This window comes from Loxodonta africana, chromosome 5 (genome assembly GCF_030014295.1).
Source record: "Loxodonta africana isolate mLoxAfr1 chromosome 5, mLoxAfr1.hap2, whole genome shotgun sequence".
In the NCBI taxonomy this organism is placed as follows: Eukaryota; Metazoa; Chordata; class Mammalia; order Proboscidea; family Elephantidae; genus Loxodonta; species Loxodonta africana.
Genome location: NC_087346.1, coordinates 159,107,543 through 159,128,067, shown reverse-complemented (window position 1 = coordinate 159,128,067; position 20,525 = coordinate 159,107,543). Strand labels below are relative to the sequence as shown.

Sequence of the window (20,525 nt, the reverse complement as noted above, 5' to 3'; positions counted from 1 at the left end):
CCACTGACCAGCCCGTCTGGACCTCAGCCACCCAAAGAACCAGTGTTGGCAGGGCCATTTCTGTCAGTCACTTCAGTGACTACTGCTGGCTGCGTTTCGCCCAAGTTGAGACCCAGAAGGAGAACACCATTTGCTGAAAACTGGAAACACTTCAACCAACAAATTTAATGTTTTTAAGTATGCATAAAAATTCTGCTAACAATTCACTTAAGTTGGCATAGAAGTCTCAGCATTGCTCGTGCCCTAAATACCGAAAGCCAGCTGCTGCCGAGCCAGCTCTGACGCCTGGAGACCCCGTGTGCGTCGGGGCAGAGCTGTGCGCCACGGGGTCTCCAGGGGCTGATTCTCAGAAGCAGGTCACCGGGGCTTTCGTCCTAGGCACCTCTGGGTGGACTCGAACCTCCAACCTTTCAGTTAGCAACTGAGTACGTTAACCATTTGCGCCACTCAGGGGCTCCGGTTTAGAAAATGGCTTACCTAAAAAAAACAAAAAAAAACACTTGCATGGTCCTCAAACACCGTTATGAGTTGGACCCTGAAAGCAAAATGTTCTCCTTTGATAAACCAGGAAGCAGAGGCGGAAGCTCTCAGGGCAGATCTGAACATCAGTCGTGGAAGACGTACAGCCAGAAGGCGCTTTGGCAGCTTGTCCACGGAAGAGCCACGTCCACCACAGCCCAGTCCACGGACCTCTCCACAGCCACTGGTGCCCTGTGCTCTCTGCTCTGCCCCAGGGGGGACCAGGAAGTGAAGAGGTGCCACTCCTGGGCATGGATGCTGACCCCAGCAACCCACAAGCATGCTACCATGGGGAGCCCCATCTTACAGATAAAGAGACTGAGGCACAGAGGGGCTGTGATGGCAGGATCCCAGCACAGCAGAGTGGGAGGTGCACTGGAGCCCAGCCTGGAGCCCTCTCCAGCCACGCCCCTCCCTCTGGCCATGCCCCTCCAGTACCACCCCTCCCTCTGGCCACACCGCCTCTCCAGCACCACCTCTCCCTCCACCTACTGCCCCTCCCCCTGGCCATGCCCCCTCTCCAGCCAAGCCCCTCCCTCTGGCCTTGCCCCCTCCAGTACCACCCCTCCCCGGGCCACACCCCCGCTCCAGCACCCCCTCTCCTTCCACCCACTGCCCCTCCCTCTGGCCACGCCCCCAACATCCCCTCCCTGGCCACGCCCCTCCATCTGGCCACACCCCCTCCAGCATAAGCTGGATCCACAGCACCCAGCCCAGTCTGTGCGGAGCTTGGGGGAGGTGGGAGTCAGGTTACTCTCAGGAGCTGATGTCTGTAAATAATTTAACATTTTCCTTTTGTTCACTTCAGAGCTTGTGAATAATTTTGGGGCCAGTTTTAGAGAAAATTGAAATCTTAAAATATATTTGAAATTACAGCTCCAATAAAGATTATAAAGAAAAAAAAAAAGCACACAGCAAACACTGTGTGATCAGTCGTCACATTTCAAAGTAAAGAACATGTTGTTATGTGTCGTCAAGTTGGTTCCAACTCATAGCAACCCTAGGTACAAGAGAACGAAACACTGCCCAGTCCCGCACCACGCTCACAATTGTTATTATGCTTGAACCCACCATTGCAGCCATCAAATTGCGGGTCTTTCTCTTTTTTGCTGACCCTCTACTTTACCAAACATGATGTCCTTCTCCAGGGACTGATCCCTCCTGACAACATGTCCAAAAGTATGTGAGATGCAGCCTGGCCATCTTTGCTTCTAAGGAGCATTCTGGCTGCACTTCTTCTAAGGCAGATTTGTTCATCCTTTTGGCAGTCCATGGTATATTCAATATTCTTCGCCAACACCACAATTCAAAGGCATCAATTCTTCTTCGGTCTTCCTTATTTATTGTCCAGCTTTCACATGCATATGATGCCACTGAAAACACCATGGCTTGGGTCAGGCACGCCTCAGTCTTCAAGTTGACATCTTTGTTTTCCAACACTTTAAAGAGATCTTTTGTAGCAGATTGGCCCAATGCGATGTGTCTTTTGATTTCTTTATTGCTGCTTCCATGGGTATTGCTTGTGGATCCAAGTAAAATGAAATCCTTGACAATGTCAATCTTTTCTTCGTTTATCATGATGTTGTTTATTGGTCCAGTTGTGAGGGTTTTTATTTTATGTTGAGACGTAATCCATACTGAAGGCTGTGGTCTTTTATCTTTATCAATAAATGCTTCAAGTCTTCTTCATTTTCAGCTAGCAAGGTTGTATCATAAGCATAATGCAGGTTGTTAATGAGTCTTCCTCTAATCCTCATGCCCTGTTCTTCTTCATATAGTCCAGCTTCTCGGATTATTTGCTCAGCATACAGACTGAATAGGTATGGTGAGAGGATACAACCCTGACGCACACCTTTCCTGACTTTAGACCAATCAGTATCCGTTTGTTCTGTTCTAATGACTGCCTCCTGATTTATGATAGGCTCCTCATGAGCACAATGAAGTGTTCTGGAATTCCCATTCTTCTCGATGTTACCCGTAATTTGTTATGATCCACACAGTGGAATGCCCCTGCATAGCCGATGAAACGCAGTAGGCCATGTTGCATCAGGACAGTAATGAAGACACTGAAGACGCTTCACTGTTTGATGTGGAAGAAGACACAGCTAATAGACAAAAAAAATCCAAAATCAGACACCCAGTGGCATCGTTTTTCCATTTATCCCTTTGAGTCAGCGCAGCTGTAGTCTATCTTCTCTGCGAACCGTTCAGCAGCAGTGTTATTGCCTGTATGGTAACAATTATCTTGTTGCCATGTGACTTTTGGGTAGTGAAGAATGTTACAGGTAGACTAACGGTTGGCCTGCATCGGTGGAATCATATCGCAGAAGATGGAAAGAGCCATTGGGTATTTGAGTCCAGGAAGGCATCCTCTCAAGACAAGCAAAACTGCTTCAGAGGCTGAATGAAGAATTTTTTGGTGAGGACTTATTATGTGTTCAGTGCTGTGGGTGACATTTGCCTTCAGTGCTCTTTTCTCCGCCACAGCGAAACGTTGGCTGTGGTTATCATGGGTGTGGTGCTCCAAGGTGCCAACCTGTATGGCTACATCGGATGTAAAGTAGGCAGCAGAAAGAATTTAACCAGCATGGCTACCTCTTATCTTGGAAAGCAGTTTTTAAGACAAAACACAGAAGATCATCAGACTTCCTAAAGAATGAAAGCTTGTGGTATTCTGTTACACTGGGGTTGTTTTTGTTGTTAGGTGCCATTGAGTCGGTTCCGACTCACAGCAACCCTAAATACCACAGAACGAAACACTGCCCGGTCCTGCACCATCCTTACAATTGTTGTTATGCTTGAGCCCATTGTTGCAGCCACTGTGTCAATCCATCTCGTTGAGGGTCTTCCTCTTTTCCGCTAACCCCGTACTCTGCCAAGCATGATGTCCTTCTCCAGGGACTGATCCCTCCTGACAACATGTCCAAAGTATGTAAGACGTAGTCTTGCCATCCTTGCTTCTAAGGAGCATTCTGGTTGTACTTCTTCTAAGACAAATGAGTTCGTTCTTTTGGCAGTCCCTGGTATATTCAATATTCTTCGCCAACACAATTCAAAGGCATAAATTCTTCAGTCTTCTTTATTCACTGTCCAGCTTTCACATGCATATGATGCAATTGAAAATACCATGGCCTGGGTCAGGTGCACCTTAGTCTTCAAGGTGACGTCTCTTCTTTTCAACACTTTAAAGGAGTCCTTTGCAGCAGGTTTGCCCAATCCAATGTGTCTTTTGATTTCCTGGCTGCTGCTTCCATGGCTGTTGGTTGTGGATCCAAGTAAAATGAAATCCTCGATAACTTCAACCTTTTCTCCACTTATCATGATGTTGCTCATTAGTCCAGTTGCGAGGATTTTTGTTTTCTTTATGTTGAGGTGTAATCCATACTGAAGGCTGTGGTCTTTGATCTTCATCAGTAAGTGCCTCAAGTCCTCTTCACTTTCAGCAAGCAAGGTTGTGTCATCTGTATAACTGGGGACCACTGAGAGCCTCTGTTATTAGGCAGCTAAAATCCGATGCTCAAGGAGCGTATATCCGGTGGCTACTGTAGGGAGCCTCCAAGTGCAAGACCCCGTGGTTAGCCGCTTAGGATCTTATTTGTCCAGAGGGTCCTATAGGCCTGGTGGTCAAGGCTTCAAGTCTAAATTCAGTGCCTGGGGGCACCTGAGGTATAGCCTGTTGAAAGACTCGTGTTAAGTTTTAGTTTCCTTTTCTGGGGTTCCACCCCCAACCGCCCTGCGATGGAAAGATGAGGACTTATAGGCCACCTGATAAATGGGTTGGGAGAAGTACTGAGAATTGTGGTGTCTGTTGTGACCAGAAGGTTGCTAATGAGTCTTCCTCCAATCCTATGCCCCGTTCTTCTTCATATAGTCCATCTTCTTGGATTATCTGCTTAGCATACAGACTGAATAGGTATGGTAAAAAGATACAACCCTGATGCACACCTTTCCTGACTTTAAACCAATCAGTGTCTCCTTGTTGTCTGAACAACTGCCTCTTGATCTGTGTAAAAGTTCCTCACGAGCACAATTAAGTGTTCTGAATTCCCGCTCTTCGCAATGTTATCCATAGTTTGTTATGATCCACACAGTCGAATGCCTCTGCATAGTCAATAAAACACAGGTAAACATCCTTCTGGTATTCTCTGCTTTCAGCCAGGATCCATCTGACATCAGCAACGATATCCCCGGTTTCACTGGGGAACGACTGAAAAAATTCTTGACTCTGAACCTTTTAGAGCTCAGCACATGTTGCAAAGAGTAGTATTGGGTTTGTTTTTTCATTTACAATTAGCATTTTTTTAAAAAAATAGTGGTTTTCATTTTCTTTCTGGCAGTTGAGGACTGAAGGTATGGTGTCACTAGAAATGCTGTCGGAATTTCCTGGCGGTGTCCCTTGCACCCACAGCCCTGTGGCATCCGTGTACCAAGTGAATCAGTGCTTGTGCTCATAGGCGCATGTACTGGAGACCCTTGAGTTTGGATCCACAGTTACTTGCAGAAGGCTGTGCTTAGTCTTAAAGCTCTATGTATTTACATCTGTTTCTGCTGATGACTTGAAGAAGCTTTGCTTCCGTGGAAGAGTAAGCACTTTGGTTTATCTTTCCCTTAGAAATAACCCTTATCCTGAACACACACAAACAAGTAAAAACCAAATTTGGGCCAGTGGTGTTAACCAGTTTCTAAAATTTTATTTTCATCTGTAACAAGTCATATACTTAAGGCTCAATTCATATAAATGGAATCTTCATAGCTTATATTTAACGGATACCTAGGGATTGCTGCCGTTCTTTTTATCTTATGGAAAGGTTAGCCTGATTTTACTTCAGAATTTCCTGGAAGCTCTCCAGTGGTCCTCAGCCAAAAGAAATCTTTTAGCACTCAGAGAATATTATTCTTACATCATAGTGAGAATAATCATTTAAGTACTTGGCATAGCAAATGCCCAAAGGCCTGTGTGTTATCAATCTGTTCTTTTCTTGCTATAATGGGATATTGTAAATCATGCATTTGTATTAATGATATTTCTTAAAACAAAGCAATATATTTACCTGTAAACTAAACCAACCTGCACGAACTATCGTAGGAATCTAAATTCTGCTGTAGGTACCGTAAACCTTGTTGGAGTCTTTTAATCAACATACTATTTTATGATTGTATTTATACATTGCTAAAAGTTTTTAAAAGACTTTAAAAGATGTTTTGTGTAATTGAGTGTCTATTGGAATGGAAGCTTTGAAGGGGTATAACTTCATATTTGCATAAAACTTGACTGTTTACCAAAAAATAAATAAAACACAGGTAAACATCCTTCTGGTATTCTCTGCTTTCAGCCAGGATCCATCTGACATCAGCAATGATATCCCAGGTGCCACGTCCTCTTCTGAATCAGCTTGAACTTCTGGGAGTTCCCTGTCGATATACTTTTGCAGCCAAATTTGAATGATCTTCAGCAGAATTTTACTTGCATGTGATACTAATGATACTGTTTGATAATTTCCACATTCTGTTGGATCAGTTTTCTTCAGAACGGGCATAAATATGGATCTCTTCCAGTCAGTTGGCCAGGAAGCTGTCTTCCAAATTCCTTGACATAGGCAAGTGAGCACTTCCAGCGCTGCATCTGTTTGTTGAAGCATCTCAATTGATAGTCCGTCAGTTCCTGGAGCCTTGTTTTTCGCCAATGCCTTCAGAGCAGCTTGGACCTCTTCCTTCATTGGTTCCTGATCATATGCTACTTCACAAAATGGTTGAACGTCAACCAGTTCTTTTTGGTACAGTGACTCTGGGTATTCCTTCCATCTACTTTTGATGCTTCCTGCGTTGTTTAATATTTTCCCCATTGAATCCTTCACTATTGCAACTCAAGGCTTGAATTTTTTCTTCAGTTCTTTCAGCTTGAGAAATGCTGAGCGTATTCTTCCCTTTTGGTTTTCTATCTCCAGGTCTTCTCACATGTCATTATAATACTTTACTTTGTCTTCTCAAGCCACCCTTTGAAATCTTCAGATCGACTCTCTGATGCCATCATTTCTTCCATTGGCTTTAGCTACTCGACATTCAAGAGCAAGTTTCAGAGTCTCTTCTGACATCTACTTTGGGCTTTTCTTTCCTTCCTGTCTTTTTAATGACCTCTTGCTTTCTTCCTGTATTATGTCCTTGATTTCATCCCACATCTCATCTGGTCTTCGGTCATTAGTCTTCAATGTGTCAAATCTATTCTTGAGATGGTCTCTGAATTCAGGTGGGATATACTCAAGGTCATATTTTGGCTCTTGTGGACTTGCTCTGATTTTCTTCAGTTTCAACTTGAACTTGCATATGAGCAATAGATGGTCTGTTCCAAAGTTGGCCCCTGGCCTTCTGAATGATTATACTGAGCTTCTTTATCATCTCGTTCCACAGATGTGGTCAATTTGACTCCTGTGTATCCCATCTGGCGAGGTCCACGTGTATAGTCGCTGTTTATGTTGGCGAAATAAGATATTTGCAGTGAAGACGTCGTTGGTCTTGCAAAATTCTATCATTCCATCTTCCGCATTGTTTCTATCACTAAGGCCATGTTTTCCAACTATCAACCCTTCTTTGTTTCCAGCTTTCTAATTCCAAGCATCAGTAATTATCGATGTATCCTGATAGCATGGTCGATCAATTTCAGGCTGTAGAAGTTGGTAAAAATCTTCAATTTCTTCATCTTTGTCCCTAGTGGTTGGTGCATAAATTTGAGTAATAGTCATATTGACTGGTCTTCCTTGTAGACATATGGATATTATCCTATCATTGACAGCGCTGTACTTCAGGATAGACCTTGAAATGGTCTTTTTGGCAATGAATGCAACACCATTCCTCTTCAAGTTGTCATGCCAGCATAGTAGACCTTATGATTGTCCAATTCAAAATGGCCAACACCAGTCCATTTCAGCTCACTAATAACGCCTAGGATATTGATGTTTATGCGTTCCATTTCATTTTCAATGATTTCCAATTTTCCTAGATTCATACTTCATACATTCCACATTCTGATTATTAATGGATGTTTGCGGCTGTTTCTTCTCATTTTGAGTCGTGCCACACCAGCAAATGAAGATCCCGAAAGCTTTGCCCCATCCACATCATTAAGGTCGACTCTACTTTGAGGAAGCAGCTCTTCCCCAGTCACCTTTTGAGTGCCTTCCAACGTGCGGGGCTCATCTTCCAGCACTATATCAGACAATGTTCCGCTGCTATTCATAAGGCTTTCACTGGCTAATTCTTTTCAGAAATAGACTGCCAAGTCCCTCTTCCTAGTCTGTCTTAGTCTGGAAGCTCAGCTGAAACCTGTCCACCACATGTGACCCTGCTGGTATCTGAATACCGATGGCATAGCTTCCAGCATCACAGCAACACACAAGCTGTGACAAGCTGACAGACGCATGTGGAACATAACAGAACAGGATAATTAGTTCCTGTTAACATGGAGGAGGTCTCACAAGCCACACCACCCACCGAATCCTCTCGTAAGAACCATCTGAGCACAAGGATGGAAGCCACGGGGAACTCTGTCCTCCAGCACATCCATTTCTGCCTGTCCTAACATGGCTTTATTCCTTAACCTTGTCCTGCGATGGGGCGGCCCTGCGTGGAAGTGCCATCTTGATTCTAAGTCTAAAAAGCGTAGGTGAGGCGTATGGAAATTAAATGAGGTAACGCGTATACAGTGTCAGCCACATGCCCAATGGCCACGCCCAATATGCAGTGTCCACAAGTGTGTGGGGCTGCCAGCTCTGATGGTCACCTGACCCTCTGTGAGTGTGGAGACCAGCTGCCTTTTTCTCTTTATTTTCCTCATTTTGGTTTTCCTGAACCAAAGCCAGGCCTCAAACATCAACTCAAGACCCTCTACCTCAAACATCAACCTGGTACCCTTCACTTGAAACCTGAGATTGCTCCCCTGAAGCATCAACCCAAGATCCTCCACCTCAAACATCAACCTGGTACCCTTCACTTGAAACCTGAGATTGCTCCCCTGAAACATCAACCCAAGACCCTCCACCTCAAACATCAATGCAAGATCCTCCACCTCGAGCATCGACCCAAGTCCCTCCACCTCAAACATCAACCTGGGACCCACCCCTTCAAACATCAATCCAAGACCCTCCACCTCAAACATCGACCAGATACCCTTCACCTCAAACTCGAGACACTTCTCCTCAAACATGAACCCAAAACCCTCCACCTCAAACATCAACCCGGGACCCTTCACCTTAACCATCAACCCAAGACCCTGTGTAGAATGACCAGAGCACAGGTGACTAGGACTGTCTCCACTTGGTGGGAGGGAGCAGTGGGGCTGCAGAGGTCATCTCCCCAGCCCGGGGCTGCAGAGGACACTGGACACATCTTCCTAACTGTCCCCAGTGTCCACCAGGCATCCTCTGTGAGGAGAGCAGGCACCATGAAGCATTGCGCAGGCATGGGTGTCCACTGGGGAGTGACCACAGATGCAACGCGGTAGCAACACTCACCAGCCGCACAGCAAGGTCGCGCAGGTCCAGGCCATACTTGGCTACCACCGGCCGCAGCACCTCCGTGACCGGCTTGGTGGGCTTGGCCTTTAGCCCTACCGATCGATTAATGGGGACAAGATCCAGCCTGTTGGGGGAGAGGGAAGAGAGGCAAAATATTCACTGCAAATACGGGTCCATCTCATGTTGGTTGGTACCTAGTCCCCAGATCCTGTGTCAGTGCTCAGGCTACATCCAGCCACAGCTTCTGTGTGTTTAAGGCCTCCTTCCAGGTGAGGAGTCTGGAAGTGACTTTTCTAATGTTGACACGAAGGTTGAACAAGGGACAGACACCTGTCGCAGAGCAGGACTCACCAGTGCCTGTGAGCTGGCCAAGACCCTCCTTGGCATCCGGCCAAGATGACAGCAGGCTGCCTGCCCTCCCCTCCCAGGGCCTGGGAGCAGTGCTGTGCCACAGGGCGGCTGCAGAACCAGGGCCACCTTCTGCCAGGGGCAGGAAGGAAAGCAATTCCCTGGCTCCTGGGGGTCCTGGGAACTGCCTGGGAGCCCCCTCTGCCTCCCTCCCCTCCCCCACCCCCGCTGCCAAGCTTCTGGTGGGGTGGGGGGCCTGCTGACATCCCTGCGCTAACCAATCATGTACCAGCTGTACAGCTACCTGGTAAGAGAGCCCGGCAGAACGCGACCCTGGGGAGGCCGGGGGAAACCAAGCGCCGCGAGGCTCTCGGCGCCCGTGACAGGGCATGCGGTGCTCTTACCGGAACAGCGTGCGCTTCTCCAGGCGCAGGTCCCTGGACTCCAGGATGCTGCTGTCTTGCTGCAGCACTAGAGGCTGGAGAAGCGGGAAGGAACAGACAGCACGGTCAGCAGGGGCAGAAGCAAGCACCCCCCGAGCTTGGAACCATGTGCTCGGGCACACAGCTGTGCTGAACAAGGGCAGCCTCCACAAGGGCCCAGCAGAGAGTTTGCTTCCCAACGCTGCCATGCAAACCTCCCGGTAGCCCAGCCTAATGCTCGCTTGGGCCAACATCAACACACGGTTGAGCCAGGCCCACAGGACGTAGGTGAGCGTTAGTGCCTGACAAGGCTGGTGGGAGATAATGGGCAGCTCTACTTCATACCAAGACAAGTCCACTCACCAGTCCCCCACAGAGACAGATCATTCTAGAACGCGTAGGCACACATACCTTGTCTCCACCGACCAAGAAGAGGTCCACGGCTGCGCCGTTGATGCCATGCCGCTCACAGAGTCCAGCCAGGGCCTCTTTGATGGAGGCGCCCACCCTGACGGGCACTGCGCAGACTGTGCCATCAGGGAGGTGGACGCGACAGTGCTTGGCCTTCTCCTGCTCGGGTGCTGGGGACCTGCCGGCCTCCGTCTGGGGCAGGAGACAGTGTAGTGAGGATTCAGCTCGCCTGGCATCAGGGGCCCAGCCATCGCATCACTGCCACACGCGCATCCACAATGCACGTACCCCCGGCCCACTCATGACACCCCATCCCCCACACCCACCCATGACACCACATCCCCCACGCCCACCCATGACCCAGTGCCCCCCACGCCCACCCACGACGTTCCATCCCTCACGCCCACCCACGACACACACGCTCTGTGTCACAGCCACACAGGATGCTGTCCAGGGACGGCAGCTGAGCCCAGGGCTCATGTGGGTTAGCCCCTTCTCCTCACTCCGTGGTGCTGCACCACCCTCAACTCCTCAGCTGAGACCTGGACCTCGGGACCCCCTCCGCCCGGCCATCTCTTAAGTCAGGGTGACGAGTAGGCACCGTGGGGTCAGGGGTCGTGTTTCTGCTCTTTGGAGCAGATGGGGCCTCCCAGCATCCCTCAGGCCATCTGTGACAAGGAACAACCTGGCTGAGGGCCATCTCTAACCGTGTGGGGGTGCAGATGAGGCATACTGGTTGCACTCTGAAGGCCGGAGATGGAACCCAGGGTGCCCACCCGGTCTGGGGTGCTGGCCTCCACCTGATACTCTTGGCCTTTTGGCTGGAGGCCCGGGGGCCTGGGGCTGGACGCACAAGGGCCAGACACGTAAGTGAGGCCAGCTTCGACCAGTCGCCCCAGCGGACATGGCCACTGATGGACACGTGATGAGGTCAGCCAAGGTCAGTAGGGCCCCAGTCAGCAGAAGCCTGCTGGCCCACAGGTTCAGAGCAGTGAGAAATACCATTTTAAGCTGCCGAGTTTCCAAGTGGGTTCCAGGCAGCAGTAGCTAACTAATGCATGATAAAACCTTACAGCTTCAAATGCTGCTTGCCATCACTCCACAAGAAATAACCTTCCACGTTAATCATGCTGCCTGGCAATTTCAAATGACCACGATGCTGGTGCTGACGTTTCAAAAGTCACATCAGCCAACATACTAGCACGTCCTGCCCGGGCCTCAGAGGAGACCAGACCAGCCAATTAGCAGGGGGACAGGAGAGGGCACAGTGAGAAAATGCACGGCTCCTTACTCAGCGGTGGCTGGCCAGGCTGGAGGCCGCTGGGTAAGGAGGGGCCCACAGGCCACCCGGGCAGAAGCACAGAGAATGCAGGCTTTAACGGGATATTCAAACATGTCACCAAGACAAAGCGCTGGACCCCAAAACAGTTTGTTTCCTCTTAGTGGGAGTCCTAAGAAATGTTAACTAAACAAGAACAAAAAGATTTAGAAAGTAAACTCAAAAGTACTTTCAGTTTGAGGAGCACACCCCATCCCTCCAGACACAGAATCACATCTCAGGGTCCCAGTCCCGGGCTTCCCAGGGCTCTGCTCTCAGCCTGCAGCAAGCAGCTGGGACCTGGGCAGTGACCAATGCCTCCGCCAGGCAGTGGTGCCCACCCACCAGGCTGACTGCCCAGGCACCCGGTAAAGCTGGGACTTGGGCAGTGACCAATGCCTCCGTCAGGCAGTGCTGCCCGCGTGCCAGGCCAACTGCCCGGACACCCGTTAAAGGTCCCTTTGCTGGCAGCCCTGAGGCTCTGATGACACGCCCAGGGCCGCAGAGCAGGCTGGCCTTCTTCCTCCCAGTGAGCCTTCCCTCATGAGTGCCTACCCTCGAAAGGGCTTCCTGTCACCTCCCGTTTCTGCTGCAAACTTCAAAGCCCCACACGAGTGCAGGCGGGTGGCGGCCCTCCAAGGGCAGGTCTGTCCCAGTTCCTGCCCTCTCTTCTGGACACACCCCACTTTCCTGAAACTCATCCTCCCATTCGTCTTGGGTTCACTTCTCTGTCATGCGTAGTCACTGTCAATGTGGTAGCACCCCAAATCCCACCTAGGCCACGTCATTCCCTGGGAAGGCCTCTGGCAGCGTCCTCTCATCACCTCCCAAGCCTCAGAGACTCAGCCGGGTGCTCAAGTCCTCAGAGATCCAAAGGCAGACCTTCCAGCGCCTCCCTCTTGACTTGCCTTCTGAACGTTCCCCACCCCACAGGGCTGCACGCAGAGGGGCTATACGCAGGAACACGCTCACAGGCTTAGGGGATCAGCGAGGCGGGCTGGAGTCTGACCCTGCCCCTTACCGTGGCATGGCCAGGCAAGTCGCTTCAGGGCCTTGACCTCCAAACAGGGTGACAACAGTCACCTTGGCTGTACCTGGGGGCCTGACAGCTGAGAGGTGGGGAGCCAGCACAGGGCTGGCTCACACCAGACACACAGCACTGTAGAGCCTTCTCACAGGGGATTCATGCCTTGATGGCAGCCCACGGATGAGAGCTGTGCACACGGATGAGGGCACATATGTCTGCACACGGATGAGCACACGTCTGCACACAGATAAGCACATATATCTGCACGCAGATAACCACACATGTCTGCACACAGTTGAGCACACACATCCGCATACAGATGAGCACACACGTCCACACACCGATGAGCACACATGTCTGCACACAGATAAGCACACACGTCTGCACACAGATGACCACACACATCCACATGTGGATAAGCACACACGTCTGCATACAGATGAGGACACACATCTGCTTGTGGTTAGCACAAGGCCGTACCCTTACAAGGTGGACATGGCAGGGTGGCACCCTGGGCGGGCAGTGACGCTGGTCTGTCAGTCACCTGTGCACCCCCCTGGCCCCGGAGCGGGAAGGGGGAGACTTACCAGGTCCAGGCTCCCTGCAGAGGACGTGGAGCCCCGGGACTCCCTGCGGCACAGGCCTCCGTTGGCATGAAGGGGGTCTGCTCGGGAAACAAGGGACGCGGGCGGATCAGGAAATGACAGCTTCCGTCGTTTTCACTTCACACAGAAACCCCATTTATTTGTTCCTTCTCCCCAAGGATGAGCAGGTGCACATAAAGGACAGAGACCAACCTAAAAACCCCACCCACGCACCACTTTACTGACAGTCAAATGCATCTTCCCACCACTGACAGGAGTCCGGATCTCATTAACACAGCGGCCCACGGCCGAGCAGACACGCTGCCCCGTGTCCCGTTCACGCCCTGCCCTTGCTTGCACAGGGCCTCAGACCTTCTCTTGCCTAATCTGGCATGTTTATCTCCACATGTGGTGTCTGGGCCCAGTGAAAGCTGCCCCTGTGGCCAGCAGCAAACACCCCCCAGCAGGGGGTCAAAGGCTTTACAAATGACTTCTTTTCACACGTTTTTCCTGTGAAGTCCTGGAGGGAGTGGCAATTGGATCGCCAGTCACCATGGAAAACCATGAAAACGCTGACAGAGAAACGACTTTTAAATACACAGTGACCGTTTCCAAGTCATGCCTCACGCAGGGCCTGAGGGGAGCCGGGGGGCACCAGGACGGCGGCTCCCAAATCCCCGACTTTTAGAATCACTGACACACTTTCCAATGGCAACAGATCCCCTGGTCCCACCCAGGCCAACCAAGGCAGAATTTCCGAGGGGAGTCCTGCATTCACCCTTTCCAGGCAGCTCCTTAAACATCTCCCAGGTCTGGGGACCCCGGCCTTGGGGTCCTGCTCCAGTGGACAGACTGCAGGCAATTGGCACCCCTGTCTCCCAGGTCTGGGGACCCCGGTCTTGGGGTCCTGCCTGAGTGGACAGGCTGCAGGCAATTGGCACCTCCGTCTCCCAGGTACTCGGGAGCTCCAAGTTCCTCCCAGAGGTCTGGCACCAGTAGGAAGCTCTACCTCTTCTGCTGCCTCTTTTCTCGACGCTCACCTGCACTTGTCACCACAGCACCAGCCGTCATCGTGGGGCCTCCCAGGCTGGGCTGCGCTGGTCACCACAGCACAGGCCGTGGTCGTGGGGCGTCCCAGCCCAGGGAGAAGCCCTGACCCTTTCTCCTGGGAAGGGGGTGAGAACACCTACACTGCAGGCTGCTCTGAAGGGAGATAAAGTCTTAAACATACAAGCGTTTGGCACGGGCCACAACCATGGGGGCTGTTGTCATGACAACACTGTGGTGAGCCCCCTCACTGGCCTCCCTTGGATTTGCTTGTCTTGGGCTCTTTCAGGGGGATGCCTCCCTGTAAAATGCGAGGACCACAGGCTTAGACCCCACACTGTCCCCAAAAATAATCCCCTTCTTGGAAACATCTAAAGAGAGCCCTTTCAAACCCTTCCTCCTTCACACTCGTTCACGCTCGTTCAGAAACCAAAACCAACCTGCTGCCACGGGGTGGATTCTAACTCCTGGCGACCCCAAGTGTGCAGAGTACAACTGCTCCATAGGTCCGTCAAGACTGCCACTGTTTGGAAGCATATGGCCAGGCCTGTCTCCTGAGGCACCTTGGGGTGGGCCCAAACTGGCAACCTTTCCGTTAGTAGTCGAGCCCACCCAGGGCCTCTATGCTTGCTAGCACCTGGTATAAATGTGTTGTCTCTTTTTCTGCTCTTCCCTCTGACCTTGCTCCTGCCCCACTGCCCACAGAGCCTCGCCTGCCTGGCTGCAGGGGCTCTCTAGGACAGTCACACTGCTGCCAGCAAAAGGCGAGCTGGCCATCCCCACGTGTGACCGGCCATCACTTGAGCTCGTCGGCTTGGCTCCAGCTCCCACCTATTTCTGTCCCCACTGAAAGGAGCCCTCCCACGTACTCTGGTTGGTCTGCCTCCCTCGCACCAGGCATGCAAACACATCACTGCATTTCCTCCCACGGCCCGCTGGCCCCCTCAGAAGACCGTGCCTCATGCCCAGACCCCATCCACATGCCACAGGCGCAGGTGACACCACACACCCACCGTGCGAAGGGTCGCTGTGCTCCTTTTTCTTCTGGGACCGCCCCGTGCTCCTGTTTCTTGACCAGGAAAAGAAGGCTCCCTTGCGTTTCTTCTCACCGTCTTCCTCCCCCAAGTCTTCATTCAGGGATCTCCCGGATTTCGATTTTCCACTTAACTGTCGTCAAATTAAACACTTGGTTAAGGCGATGTAATGTTACTTAGTATTACCGTAGATGGAGTATGTTATCTGAGACTGAATAGCCGTGAAAGTGCCCTGTGGAGCCATCCAGAGCCTTCCCTCCCACCATTGGCTCAGAGTCTCAGCATGAGGCTCCTTCTGAAGGTCGAGGGCTGAGGAACGCTGACCCTCAGTGCTAGGGGAAGTGTGAACGGACGTGGGCGTTTATTTTCTCTTCCCGTGGACAGCTCTTGTGTCACTAGGGGAGGCCACCAGGCCAGAGGGCACCTTCTTGGGCGTGGAGACGTTGGAGTGATCTGAGCCGACGCTGTGCTTGGAGGCTGGGCTGCTGGGCACCTGCTGTGCGTCGGGCAGCGAGCGGCCCTCCACCTCGGCCAGGATGCACTCCTGGTACAGCTGCGACTTCAGGAAACGCGTGTAGCTGTCGAACTTCATCAGGTTGAAAATCTGAGGAGTCAGCGCAGCGGAAAGCAGAGACAGGAGTAGGGGGGCACGTCCCTCCGCCACAGGGCCAGGCGCCCGTGGCTGTTCCGGAGGAACACCATCGCCCCCACCCCAGGCCCCTGGCACTGAGCCGCTTCCCATTGCTCCCAACGTTTGGCACCCCTTCTCCTCACAAATCAGCCCTTTATCACTTGTACACCTGGCTGACTCCCAGACCTTAGATAAGCCAGCCCCACAGGTGGACACAGACAACCAGCGTGCAAGCTTTCAGGACCAGCACTTTTGGTTGGCTAAGAGTGGAACCAAAAGCAACTGGCCGCCTAAAGGAACTGAGAATGAACCTGAAATGACCTTCCTCCCAGTTTTTTTACATTATTCATGTGACTTAGCAGCAGGCCAGTGGGAAGCTTTTTGGAACACATGTTATAAATACATTTAGGTCTATGGTATACGTTTTCATCACAGTGATGTTGTAAAATTTCTACAAATCCAGACATGCCTGTATGGTCACATGTGAATTTGTGGTTTCCACACATACACACATATGTGGGCACGTGATTGTGTGTCCCACTGCAGGGTCCAAGGGCTTCTTACACGACCTTGGAAGGCCTCACATCCGTCTGCCTCCCTCTGAGCCCAAGGCCCCATGGGCATTATAACCCGGGCTCCTCTCAACCCACACATCCCTCTCCGCCTGGGCCTTGTGTACAGGTCCCCATTCTGCATGGCCAGCCCGTCATCCAGCCCCGCCAGGAGCCCCGCAGGAGCCCCGCAGGAGCCCTGCAGGAGCCCCGCAGGAGCCCTGCAGGAGCGGAGGTGGGTGAAGTACCTGGAGCTGCTGCTCCTTGAACATGTCAGGGTGCGGGGCGTTGAGGATGTCGTCCGCCAGCTGTGCCTGGCTGTCAATGTTGACGGGGGTGGTGGCTTTGCTGCACAGGAACTTACTGAAAATCTCCCGGGCCCTGTAGGAGAGCTGACGGGTGACAGCGCGTGAGCAGATACGCTGGCTCCACGCCTGCCTGTGCGTGTGCCCGTGCGTGTGTGTGTGTCTGTGAGTGTGTGTGTGTGTCTGTGAATGACTGAGCGTGTGTATGTGTGAGAGTGTGTGTGCTTTGTGTGGTTTTGCTGCTGTGTCCCTATGCTCGACAGTTCCAGGCACGAGAACGTAAACATTTCTTGCTTGAATGGATAAATAAAAGTGCCACCAGTATTAAAATGCTCACTGAATCAGTTCCACCATAGTTCTCAAATGACCACTTTAAGCATCCCACGGCAGGAGGCATCTTCATGTCACCACACGTGTGTGTGTGTGCATGTGTATACATGTGCATGTGACTGTGACAGATTGTTCTTGGGAAGCATGGGCACAGGGCAGACTCTGAGTCTAAGCAGTGGATCCAGGCAGCATGGGCTGGGGTGGATCTCTCCCCGTTAGTGGGCACGGGGGAGGGCGTGAGCCATGGAGGACACTGTACCAGATGCCTGCCAGGGCACCCACCGAAGAGGCCCTGGGCCCGTCCTGCCACACACACATGCCTGGGTGTCGCGAGACCCTCCTAGTGCTCAGTGCCTAAGACCCCATGTGAGGAAGCTGCAAAAGTGACATTCTCGGGCATGCTTCCACCTACGACTGTCGCATCACTGCCCTTTAAATGCACGCTTCCCTCTAGCTGGAGGCGCATCTGTTGACGGGCGTTTTCTGTGAAAGCCGTTTCAACGGACTATGTTTAGGGAAAATTAAATATCATGTATATTAGGAAATTTATTCTGAAAAGAAAATGATATTTGAAAAGTCATGTGGAAATATTTCCACATCCACTTTGGATGCTGGCCACATGCTCTGAGGTGTAAGGAGACGTACCTCTTGTTTGTCGTGCGCAGGGACATGATGGAAACGTTCGCAGGCCTGCCAGAACAGAATGTTCTCCTCGCTAAACTCCTTCCTCAGGAAATCCTAAAAAACACCATCAGCCAACCGTCAGTGGTCACCACTGAGAGAGGAGCTGTCCCCCTGCGCGCTGCTGCTCTGCTCATTCCTAGGCGTCCCACACTGTGCAGGCAGGTGGCATGATGGCATCTCTCCACAGTTCACCCTGGCCCTGAAGATATCCTGGCACGGCCTGCAGTCTGAGAACCTCCACTTTGGTGCTCACGTCTGTCTTCCAAGAGCCACTTACACAAAGCTCAAATGGTACTTGCTGGGATCTCAAGTGGGGGCTGGGAGGTCAGGGGGAGCTGGGGGAAGGCAGGGAGTAGCCACCCCCGGGTGCTTGCCCCGGCCTTGATGGGGGACGCAGGGAGAAGGAGACCCCTGCCCCACGGGCTGCTTGGGGCCCGGCAGGCCTATCCCGGTCACTCAACATGCCATTACTTTCTGGTGTCCCAAGCCTGGCTGAATACAAGGGATGAGGGTTGCCCCTGGCATGACCCCCTCCTCTGGGTGGAGATGAGCAGCTTCCTGTTCAGGGACCCTTCTCCAGGCTCAGCGGCTCCCCACACTCACAGAGAAGTACTTAACGCCCACAGGGTCCTGGAGGAGGCGCTCAAAGGACACGGCCCAGCTGGCAACCCTCCTGGCGCGCAGGTGCCGGCAGCTCTGCACACTGGGGAGGCTGGCATTGCTGCTCAGGCTGTGGTTGCTCACGCAGTCCTTGAGGTCACCGCCGTCCAGCTCTGCGGGCAACACAGACACCCACTGCAGCCCTGCTCCCAGCCTGGGCGCGCCTGCAACAGCACACTCGCCTAGCAAGCACCGCCACCCAAAGGAGACTGGGTGCTGGGGAGGGGGGTCACCAACACATTTTCTCTAAAGCAGGAAAAGGTCCCGAGCATCCATACAGTGCTGAGTGCTGAGTGCTGGTCTAGGAACAGGGGTCACAGCAGTGAGCAAAGCAAAACCCCGCCTTGGTACAGCTACACACACACTATACACACTCATTCACACTCACATGCACACTCACTCATATTCATTAACACACCCACACACTCATGTACACTGTCACCCACACACCATTCATGCATACTTACACACACAATCACACACACGTGCACACAAGCTAACCACGGCAGACCGTGGCCATGGGGTTAAGGTTACATGTCAGCTTTGCTAGGCCATGATTCTCAGTGGGTTGGCAGGTATTGTGTAATCATCCTCCACTTTGTGATCTGATGTGAGCCGCCAATCAACTGAAAGTCAATTGGTTTTCTTGGGGGTGTGGCCTGCATCCAACATATATGGGTTTTCTGGCACATCTCTCTCCAGCTTCTGTATCTGACTCATCATCCTCTGCCTCTGGTTCTTGGGACGTGAGCCAGCAGCCTGGCACCTCAGCTGCAGCTTTGGAATACGCCTGCTTCCCCAACCCCGTGAGCCAGCAGCCTGGCACCTCAGCTGCAGCTTTGGAATACGCCTGCTTCCCCAACCCCGTGAGCCAGCAGCCTGGCACCTCAGCTGCAGCTTTGGGATACGCCTGCTTCCCCAACCCCGTGAGCCAGCAGCCTGGCACCTCAGTTGCAGCTTTGGGATACGCCTGCTTTTCAACCCCATGAGCCAGCAGCCTGGCACCTCAGTTGCAGCTTTGGGATATGCCTGCTTCCCAACCCCATGAGCCAGCAGCCTGGCACCTCAGCTGCAGGTTTGGGATATGCCTGCTTCCCAACCCCGTGAGCCAGCAGCCTGGCACCTCAGCTGCAGCTTTGGAATATGCCTGCTCCCCAACCCCATAAGCCAGCAGCCTGCCATCTGACCTGCTGATCTTGGGTTTGTCAGCCCCTGCAACCACGAGGCAGGACAAGCCTCCAACCTGATGCCTAACTCATGGATTTGGGATTTGCCTGCTTCCACAACTGTGTAAGCCATTTCCTTGAGACAAATCTCTCTCACTCTCTCACGTCTCACTTTATATAGATACCCACTAAACCCACTGCTGTCGGGTCGATTCCGACTCATAGCAGCCCGATAGGACAGAGTAGAACTGCACCATAGAGTTTCCAAGGAGCACCTGGCAGATTCAAACTGCTGACCTCTTGGTTAGCAGCTGTAGCACTTAACCACTACACCACTAGGGTTTCCTTTATATAAATATAAACCAAAAAAAAAAAAAAAAACCACTGCCGTTGAGTTGATTCCGATTCACAGTGACCCCCTAGGGTTTCTAAGGCTATAAATCTCTACAGAAGCAGACTGCCACATCTTTCTCCCACAGAACCGCTGGTGGTTTTGAACCGGCGACCTGTCAGTTAGCAATTGAGCGCCTTAACCATTGCATCACCTATATATATGTATACACATATATACACACATGCATATACACACACACACATATATATATATATATACACATACACACCCCATGAGTCTGTCAGTTTGTCGTACTGTGGGGGCTTGCATGTTGCTGTGATGCTGGAAGCTATGCCACCAGTGTTCAGATACCAGCAGGGTCATCCATGGAGGACAGGTTTCAGCTGAGCTTCCAGACTAAGACAGACTAGGAAGAAGGACCCGGCAGTCTACTTCTGAACAGCATTAGCCAGTGAAAACCTATGAATAGCAGCGGAACACTGTCTGATATAGTGCTGGAAGATGAACCCCCCAGGTTGGAAGGCACTCAGAAGGTGACTGGGGAAAAGCTGCCTCCTCAAAGTGGAGTCGACCTTAATGACATGGATGGAGTAAAGCTTTCGGGACCTTCATTTGCTGATGAGGCA

General features: G+C 51.7%; 1 protein-coding gene and 1 pseudogene across 8 annotated transcripts in view; one reads left to right on the top strand and one right to left on the bottom strand.

Moving 5' to 3' along the window:
- Positions 1–20,525, bottom strand: part of RGS12 (regulator of G protein signaling 12) — a 162,448-nt gene that overhangs the window by 11,790 nt on the left and 130,133 nt on the right. For 7 of the 8 annotated variants that reach the window (XM_064286176.1, XM_064286175.1, XM_064286178.1 and 4 more), the window contains 9 exons: positions 18,322–18,491; positions 17,680–17,772; positions 16,648–16,791; positions 15,642–15,821; positions 15,197–15,350; positions 13,140–13,216; positions 10,208–10,399; positions 9,779–9,852; positions 9,024–9,150 (listed from right to left, as the gene is read on the bottom strand). In XM_064286176.1, coding sequence (XP_064142246.1) covers positions 9,024–9,150; positions 9,779–9,852; positions 10,208–10,399; positions 13,140–13,216; positions 15,197–15,350; positions 15,642–15,821; positions 16,648–16,791; positions 17,680–17,772; positions 18,322–18,491 — 1,211 coding nt within the window. The remainder of the gene's footprint in view (positions 1–9,023; positions 9,151–9,778; positions 9,853–10,207; positions 10,400–13,139; positions 13,217–15,196; positions 15,351–15,641; positions 15,822–16,647; positions 16,792–17,679; positions 17,773–18,321; positions 18,492–20,525) is intronic. The other variant, XM_064286177.1, reaches the window with a different exon arrangement.
- On the top strand, positions 1,903–3,732 carry LOC100667964 (Golgi apparatus membrane protein TVP23 homolog B-like; annotated as a pseudogene).